The sequence below is a fragment of the Microtus ochrogaster genome, chromosome 4 (genome assembly GCF_000317375.1).
Source record: "Microtus ochrogaster isolate Prairie Vole_2 chromosome 4, MicOch1.0, whole genome shotgun sequence".
Taxonomy (NCBI): domain Eukaryota; kingdom Metazoa; phylum Chordata; class Mammalia; order Rodentia; family Cricetidae; genus Microtus; species Microtus ochrogaster.
In genome coordinates, this window is record NC_022011.1 from 30855298 (window position 1) to 30864864 (window position 9567).

At 47.2% G+C, this 9567-nt stretch overlaps 1 protein-coding gene across 2 annotated transcripts in view; it reads left to right on the forward strand.

The window, feature by feature from the left end:
* The window catches only part of Spg7 (SPG7, paraplegin matrix AAA peptidase subunit), a 40137-nt gene that overhangs the window by 26040 nt on the left and 4530 nt on the right, over positions 1-9567 (forward strand). For both annotated transcript variants that reach the window (XM_005345814.3, XM_026778604.1), the window contains 5 exons: positions 959-1083; positions 2415-2517; positions 3236-3346; positions 6776-6891; positions 8703-8859. In XM_005345814.3, coding sequence (XP_005345871.1) covers positions 959-1083; positions 2415-2517; positions 3236-3346; positions 6776-6891; positions 8703-8859 — 612 coding nt within the window. The remainder of the gene's footprint in view (positions 1-958; positions 1084-2414; positions 2518-3235; positions 3347-6775; positions 6892-8702; positions 8860-9567) is intronic.

The window sequence follows — 9567 nt, forward strand, 5'->3', positions numbered from 1 at the left end:
CCAGGCTGGCCTCGAACTCACAGAGATCCGCCTGCCTCTGCCTCCCGAGTGCTGGGATTACAGGCGTGCGCCACCACCGCCCGGCTCAGAAAGAAGGTTTTTAAGGAGTTTTGTTGTTGCTGTTTGTTTTGGGAAGGTGGTGTCTAAGTCTTTGCTCTCCTGGACCTCCCCTGTAGACCAGGCTGACCTAAAACTCATAGAGATCCGTCTGCCTCTGCCTCCCAGATGCTGGGAGTAAAGGTGTGTGCACCACCACATCTGTCTATAAACCTTGTTGTGTAGCTGATTTTTTCCCCAGTCAGATCTAGTCAAGGATCTGGGGAGGTTTCTGAGCTACTTTTTAAAAAACTGTAGGTGTATAAATATTTTACATGTGTTTGTAAATATGTGTACTGCATGTGTGCCTCGTGCCCGTGAACGTCAAAAGAAAGCAAGCAGACCTCCTGGAATTAGACTAACAGATGGCTGTGAGCCTCCTGATGTGAATCCTCTGCAAGAGTTGCCCTGGTTTTAACCACTGAATCCTCTCTCCAGCCCTGCTTCTAATATCCTGGAGAAGAACCCTCATGCCTAAACCCAAGTGTTAAAGTGTTTAGGCACCGCACAGGAAGGGTGGTGGCAGCTCAGCAAGAACTGTGGCTCCTGGGGTGAGAATGTACTAGTCCCTTGCAGGGATGCTGCCTGCATCTCCAGGGGTCTTTGGGCAATTCTGCCTCCACATATGGCCAAGGGAAAGTGCTGTTGTTGAAGAACAAGCAGCTTCATACTTTTGGCATGACTTTGATTGAAAGCCATTGGGAAGGTGTCCCCACCTCATCATCTTTTTGGGAAGGAATCTGGTGGCCTTTTTGTCCCTGGACCTTTACTTTTCCCTGCTATGGTGAAGGGGTGGGGGAAAAGCCATTTTGTTGAAATCCCCCACTCCAAAGGCCACTCACTGTCTGCTCTGTTCTCCCAGGAATGGGCACTACAGACCATGTCATCGTCCTGGCATCCACGAATCGAGCTGATGTTTTGGACAATGCTCTGATGAGGCCTGGACGACTTGATAGGCATGTCTTCATTGATCTTCCCACTCTGCAGGTCAGAACTGCTGGGAAGGAGGGGCAGCTAGCTTTGCATAGCACAGTTCTTGTGGCCTGGGCACAGCCTTCCTTCCTTGGGAAGCTCTAGTTTTGTAGTTGTCATTGCTCTTTCTCTGGGGCTTAGGGTTGGTGTGACATTACTATGGCCACTGGGGCCCAAGTATGTGGCCCTGGCTCCTCTAGAAACCATAAAAATACCCAATGTCCTTTTGTAGTTGTTTTGGTTTGGTTTTTGTGAAAGAGTCTCCCATGCTGACCTTGAACTTGTGATGATCCTCCAGCCCTCCAACTTCACTTCAACTTCTTCTTTTTTTTTTTTTTTTTTTTTTTTGATTTTTTAAGACTGGCTTTCTTTGTAGGTTTGGAGCCTGTCCTGTCCTGGAACTAGCTCTTGTAGACCAGGCTGGTCTCGAACTCACACCGATTCTCCTGCCTCTGTCTCCCGAGTGCTAGGATTAAAGGTGTGTGCCGCCACCACTTGGCATCAGCTTCAACTTCTTGAATGCTGGACTCACAGGCCTAAAGATGGGACTTGCTAAGTGTTTACTCATTGCTCTCTCCTAGTTCCACAGTGAGCGTAAGTTTCCCCAGTGTGTCCTATCTTCATCCCTATGAGTATGGAGTTGACTGCACTGGCCTAGGTGGAGGTGGTTTTTTGTTTTTTTGTTTTTTCTTTTTTGAGACAGGGTTTCTCTCTGTTGCCCTGGCTATCCTGGAACGCTCTCTGCAGACCAGTCTGGCCTCAAACTCAGAGATTCATTTGCCTCCCAAGTGCTAGGACTAAAGGTGCAAGCCACCACTGTCTGGCTTAGGTTGAGTTTTATAGTAAATTCTCTCAAGTCAAAATGAAGGCATTTATCCTTTCCATCTTGAATTCTATAAGGTCGTAGGATTTTCCATCCCTCCCTCTTAGATTTATTTATTTATTTGTGCATTTTTATGTATATGAGTTTGTCTGCATGAATGCATGTGCACCATGTGTGTATCTAGTGCCAGAGGAGGTCAGAGGAGTATCAGATCCCTTGGGTCCCTAGGAACTAAAGTTCCTGATGGTTGTGAACCATCATGTGGCTACTAGGAACCCAACCCAGGTCCTCTAAAAGAGCAACAAGTGTTCCTAACCTCTGAGCCATTTTCTTCAGCTTCTCAGCTTCTCATTATCTTGCCTCTCTAAATTGGTTTCCAAAACCACGGGTATGACTGAGAATGTCAGTCATGCAGAAGCCAGTGTCCTATGACGCCACCAGTTTCATTCATGGAGCTCATGGGAGAAGGGTTCGTCTTGTTAGCAAGTGTGATGTATTCAGCCATGTCCCCCATCTGTGACAGGAGCGGCGGGAGATTTTCGAGCAGCACCTGAAAGGTCTGAAGTTGACCCAGCCCAGCAGTTTCTACTCCCAGAGACTGGCAGAGCTGACGCCAGGATTCAGTGGTACGACCTTGACCCCAGTACACACGGTTATAATGGAGCATCCAACTCCCAGTGCAAGTGCCGTCCCTGTTCTGAGTCACTAATCAGGCCTGGGTGAGATCAAGTGTGAATGTAAGCACCAAAGGGATAGCACAGTGGGCTGTCTTCCTCCCAGATGGTGGAAGCAACAGCGGAAGTGTTGTGTTGCTCACCGGACTTCACAGGCATCCCTGTGGTGTCTCCACTACAGTAGCAGGCAGTCAGCATTGTGATGGCCCCAGAGCTTCTGTAGCCAAGGACTGCGAGACAGTCTGCCTGTGTCTCCTGTGTCGCCTCTACATAGAGAACACCTTCTAGTTTATAGACTGTCCCACCAGGCCTCCTCCACACAGTCCCCATGGGATTTCCAATGAAGTAAAAATCACAACTTGTTGCCTATAGTGGTGGCACACACCTTTAATCCCAGCTCTCAGGAGGCAGAGGCAGGCGGATCTCCGTGAGTTTGAGGACAGCCAGGGCTACACAGAAAAACTCTGTCTCAAAAAGAGAGAGAGAGAGAAGGGAAGAAATCACAGTTAGGTTTCCTTCCTGTATAACTCCCATTTTAAAGGTACATTTAATCCCAGCACTCAGGAGGCAGAGGCGGGTGGATCTCTGGGAGTTCTTTTTCCTTCTCCTAAATGCTGACAGGGAAGAGCCAGCCCCACCCCCCATCCCTGCCTGTGGTTTGTGTTGACAGGCGCCGACATCGCCAACATCTGCAATGAGGCAGCCCTGCATGCTGCACGGGAGGGACACACATCTGTCCACACGTTCAACTTTGAATATGCGGTGGAGCGTGTCATTGCCGGTATGAAGACACACCCCTTGTTAAGGCTTGCTAGGGCCAACACTTTCAGACAACCAGTCAGAAGTTGTCTGTGCCAGACAAGATGGGGGTTGGGTAGGTGGAAGTAGGCCCAGGTTCTGTCATTGACATTGTGTCAGTAGCAAGGAATTGTTACTTTTCCTCCATTTCAGATATTGTAAATTTATCTAAGAACAGACCTACTCCTCAAGCAAATATAAAATCATCTTCAAGTCCAATATGCTGGCACACATATTTGTAATACCAATACTTGGGAGGTCGAAGATCATAAGTTCAAAATCACCGAAGTCTACATCTAAGCCAACCTGTACTACATGAGATACTATCTCAAAAAACTGGGGGGACGGGAGGGCAAGGCCAGGCATAATGACACACACCTTTAATCTAAGCATTCAAGAGGCAGAGGCAGGAGGATCTCTGAGTTTGAGGCCAGTTTGGTCTACAACTTGGTGAGTTCCACCAAAGCCAGGGTTATGTAGAGAGACCATATCTCAAAAAAAAAAAAAAAACCCCTCCAAAAATAAGTTCCCTGTACTCCCATCTGTGGCATTGATTATCCTAGGTACCATGAAGTGACTGAGGGCCCACCTCAGACCAGGTGAGGCACAGCCAGCCAAGTATAGTGTAGGGTAGAGGCTGCTGACCCCAAAGGCCACCTGCAGGGTCTGTGGGAGAGAGATAAACCTGCCACTGACTCTCATTTTTCTGAAACTAATGACTAGTGATTAACAAGATAGGAGCCTCATTTTCCATCAAGAGGATGGGGTGATATTTGTTTAGTTTTGGTTGGTGTATGTTTTCTTTGAGATGGGATCTCATCATATAGCTTTGGCTGGCCTTAAAATCACAGAGATCTGCCTGCCTCAGCCTCCCAAGTGCTAGAATTAGAAGCATGAATCATAATGTCCAGTGAACAAGGTTGCTTTGCAATGGTGCTTAACCAAAAGCTTCTTTTTTTTTTTTTTTAATCTTTTTGAGATAGGGTCTCTATGTAGTCCTGGGGCTCTCTAGGTAGATAGGATGGCCTTGAACTCACAGATCCTTCTGGCTCTGACTCCCGAGAGCTGGAATCAAAGGTGTGCGCCACTGTGCCTAGCTCATTTTGGCATCTTGAATGGCATGTGCTGGAACCTCCTACACAATTTCTTTCTTTTTTTTTTTAAATTTTTATTTATTTATTATGTATACAATATTCTCTGTGTGTGTATTCCTGCAGGCCAGAAGAGGGCACCAGACCCCTTTACAGAAGGTTGTGAGCCACCATGTGGTTGCTGGGAATTGAACTCAGGACCTTTGGAAGAGCAGGCAATGCTCTTAACCTCTGAGCCATCTCTCCAGCCCCCACCCTACACAATTTCTGTGAGCCACGCGTACATCAGACACAGTGGCCGCTGATTGTTCAGCTGGAGGTGATTTTGAGTGTCAAGTACAGGACCCTACGTCCCTCTTGAAAACCACTTTCCCAAGGACAGGCTCCAAAGCCACAGAGAAACCCTGTCTCGAAAAACCAAAAAAAAAAAAAAGAAAGAAAACCACTTTCCCACAGAGCCAAGATGGAGGTTCACTCTCAGTGTTCAAACCCAAGACAGTTAGTGTTTAGTGGGTCTGACGGTTCTCATTTGCTTGTCCCTGTGATGTCAACTCCCACCAGAAAATAAAAACCTTAGAGAAAACATACTTTTACTTAATTTTTTGAATTTTTTGTTGTTTGTTTGTTTTGTTTTGTTTTTAGATTTATTTATTTATTATGTATACAAAATTCTGCCTCCATATATGCCCACACGCTAGAGGAGGGCGCCAGATCTCAGTACAGATGGTTGTGAGCCACCATGTGGTTGCTGGGAATTGAACTCAGGACCTCTGGAAGAGCAGCAGTGCGCTTAACCGCTGAGCCATCTCTCAGCCCGTTTGTTTGTTTTTTGAGACAGGGTTTCTCTGTGTAGCTTTGGAGCCTGTCGTGGAACTTGCTCTTGTAGACCAGGCTGGTCTCGAACTCACAGAGATCTACCTGCCTCTGCCTCCTGAGTGCTGGGATTAAAGGTGTGCGCCACCCCTGCCCAGCTATATACTTTTACTTTTTTATTTATATTTTTGAGAGAGGGTTTCACTATGTAGACCAGGCTGGACTGGAACTCACAGAAATCTGCCTGCTTCTGGAACTCCTAAGTGCTGGGATTAAAGGTGTGCATCACCGTGCTTGGCCAAAACATTCTTTTAGAAAACGATATGGGCAGCTTCCATTCTGTTCTCTACTGGCTGCTATGAAGAAATCATAACTAGGTAGGGATAGCTCTGTTTGTCCCTCCCTCAGGAACTTCCTGCTTCCAGAGGCCCAGCCTTGGGAAACTGTGGCATTTGTCCTGTCTTAGTTAGGGTTTCTATTGCTGTGAAGAGACACCATGACCATGGCAATTCTTATAAAAGAAAACATTTAATTGAGGTGGCAGCTTACAGTTCAGAGGTTCAGTCGATTATCATCATGGTGGGGAGCATGTCTGTGTACAGGCAGACAGGATGCTGGCTACATCTTGACCAGAAGGCAGTAGGAAGTGGACTGTCACTCTCGGCAGGATCTTGAGCATATATGAGACCTCAAAGCCCACCTTAGCATTGACATACTTTCTCCAACAAGACACCTACTCTAAGTAGGCCACATCTTCTAATAGTACCATTCCCTTTGGGGGCCATTTTCTTTTCAAACCTAAACATGAACTCCATGTCAGGTGTGGTGGCACCTGATGGCCTGGGCAACATAGTGAGACCCTGTCTCAAAAAGCAGCAACAGCAAAAAGATACACAGAATGGGAACTTAATGTTTGAAAAATTTGGTATGGTAAATGACCAGAAGCTAAGCAGGGAAGGTTAAGTAGATGTGCCTCTGAGGTGTGAGGCCCTCATCTCATGGAGGGAAGAATGGAAACAGAACACTGCAGCAGAGGCAGCTGCTGCTAGAATTCTGAAGGGGCCTTCCTCATCCTGTTAGTGACAAAGTCAGAAGTCACTCATGGCATAGGGAGGGACGCACTAAAGATGAAGACTATCCTAGTTCCTAACGAACTGCTTTGATAGCCCTGGGTGGTGGCACACACCTTTAATCCTAGCACTCGGGAAGCAAAGGCAGGTATATTTTTGAGCTTGAGGCCAGTCTGGTTTACAGATCAAGTTTTAGGACAGCCAGCGCTACACAGAGAAACCCTGTCTCCAAAATCCAAAATAAGAAAAGAAAGAACTGTTTTGATGGTTCCCAAGAAACACTCCACTCCACCTCTTCCCAGGGTTCCTTGGAGTCTGGCTGTCAAGAGGGATGTCTGTGTGAAATGTCAGCAGAGCTACAGAATTGCCAAGCAAGAAGACAGTGCCCAGAAGGTACCCAGCATATTGTTCCTGAACTTGGTTCTTGTCTTCTTTCAGGAACTGCTAAAAAGAGTAAGATCCTTTCCAAGGAGGAGCAGAGAGTGGTTGCCTTTCATGAGTCTGGCCATGCCTTGGTTGGTTGGCTGCTCGAGCACACAGAAGCTGTAATGAAGGTGGGTTGTGATGAAGCGGTGGTGGGTGATCTGAACTCTCCACAGTTGACCCATCTGCTCTGGGAAACACCACGTGTGTTTCTGTTACGTGAAAGAAATTTTATCACCAACTTGGCATGACTCTGGCTGTAGCCCTAGCAGGAACTAGGAGGGAGAGGCTGGAGTGGGACCTAAACCTTAGCTACCAGGCATGAGGGGAAAGTTTCCTAGGTCCAAGTCCTCTGTCTCTGACCATTTGAGCCTCATGGCAGAGAGCTGAACTTGTTTCTGCTCAGAACGGCGAATGTTTCTTTGAGATAGTTTCCAGAAATCATGTAGACTATGCATAGAGACCCTTGAGGAATCCAGGGGTATGGGACAAGAAATGTGGCATCCGGTTTACCCTCTAGGGAGGCCTGGGTAGCTCTGACAAATAGCAAGGAATCCATAGGGGCTGGTGACCCCACTGTTCCCACCCCGGCAGTTCAGGATGAGACAGTGCAGCAGACAGCAGACTGCCTGTATGTGCACACTTGCTCAGTTCCGCTGCTGTTTTCAGAGCTAACAGCATATTGTCTGCTCTGTTTGAAGTAGATTGGAGCAGTCCCTCTGTTCCTGGGATTGACAGGTTAATGCCTACCTGCTACCCCATGGCATATTTGGCTGACACTGATCTGGGGACCAGGCCCAGCTTAAGGCAGGCGGGCACTAATGAATTCAGTAGCAAAATAAATACTGTTTGAAAACACCAAGCCGGGCGGTAGTGGCGCACACCTTTAATCCCAGCACTCGGGAGGCAGAGGCAAGCGGATCCGTGAGTTCGAGACCAGCCTGGTCTACAGAGCTAGTTCCAGGACAGGCTCCAAAGCCACAGAGAAACCCTGTTTCGAAAAACCAAAAAAAAAAAAAAAAAAAGAAAACACCAAACAAATGCCAAACTCAAAATTTCTTTTTGCTCTCAAAATTGTCACTTGATTTTTATGGCTGCAAGCATGGCTGTGTTCTGTGAAGGAACCTGTGGCTGTCACTGTGATCCTGATGGATCGTGACCACAGTTTGTTCTTATTATAGACATTAAATCATCTTCTAAGAAAATTTCTTGCCAAACATTGGTGGTGCACGCATTTAATCCCAGCACTCAGGTAGCAGAGGCAGGTGGATCTCTGAGTTTGAGGCCAGCCTGGTTTACAGAGTGAGTTCAGGACAGTCAGGGCAACGCAAAGAATCCCTGTCTCAAAAGACAAAACAAAACAATTTTCTTTTTGCTGGGTGGTGGCCTCCCACACCTTTAGAACCGGTCTCAACAAACAAAAACAACAAAATTTTTTTTTCTTTATATTATTTTATGTGTGGGTATTTTGGCTACATGGATGTCAGCATACCACATATGTGCCTAGTTCTCATGAAAGCAATTATTGGCCATTGGATCCTCTTGAACCAGAGTTACATGTGGTTGTGAACCACCGTGTGGGTGCTGGGAATCAACCTCACAAGGCAAGGGTAGGATGGCCTCCCTTCCTTGGGTACATCCCAGAGTTTCCCACGGATCAGTGCCGACTGGCATGTGAGGTGAAGTTTGCCCTTACACCTTGGGACTGCTTCTAAGAGACCTGTCATGTTGACTTGCTATGCACACACCACATGTTGACTTACTGATGAACACACCACACAGAAACTCCTGTTTCCACTAGCTGCTTCTGCAGCGTGAGGATTCTCTAAGAATGTGACATATAGACTAGCCTGAGTGGCTACTTGGCTACCTGATGATGGTTTTAGGAGGCTCCTGTCTCCCTTTGAGCTCACTTGCTCCCTGCTCTGTTGGTGTTCTGCAGGTCTCCATAGCACCTCGAACAAACGCTGCTCTGGGCTTCTCTCAGATGCTCCCTCGGGACCAGTACCTCTTCACCAAGGAACAGCTGTTTGAGCGGATGTGCATGGCGCTAGGTGGTCGCGCGGCTGAGGCCATCTCATTCAGCAGGGTGACCTCTGGTGAGGAGCCAGCCTTAGGGTTTGTCTTGGTCAAAGTCCTCTGTCTAATGCCTGCTTCCTTCTGCTCAGTGCACTTGACGGTGGGACTGGTGGAAGATGTGTGCAGTGCAGATAGTCTGAGCCAGAGGAGATCTGGAACGAAGTAAAAGCCTTATTTTAAGATAATTACTGTAATCCAGGCGATGGTGGCACCTGCCTTTAATCCCAGCACTCGGGTGGCAGAAGCAGGCAGATCTCTATGAGTTAGAGGCTGGCCTGATCTACAATAGCAAGTTCCAGGACAGCTAGGGCTGTTACACAGAGAAACCCTGTCTTGGAAAAACAAACAAACAAACAAAAAGATACTTATTTTAAAAATTTCCTATAGACTATAAATACATTTGCTTGGTTAATCGCTGGTCATGGCTACATAGAACTGGATATTAGAGCATTCGCTAGATATCCAGAAAGGTAATGGGGTCACAGGGACATTGTGCCTCAAAAGTGACAGGCTTCCCTAGTACAGACCTGGCCATACGCTTGAATGTGTCACTGATGTAAGGCAGGCCAGTGTCCTGAGTAGTTAAGTTCTTTCCTTTAAGAAGCAGTAATGAGGGGCTGGAGAGATGGCTCAGTGGTTAAGAGCATTACCTGCTCTTCCAAAGGTCCTGAGTTCAATTCCCGGCAACCACATGGTGGCTCACAACCATCTGTAATGAGGTCTGGTGC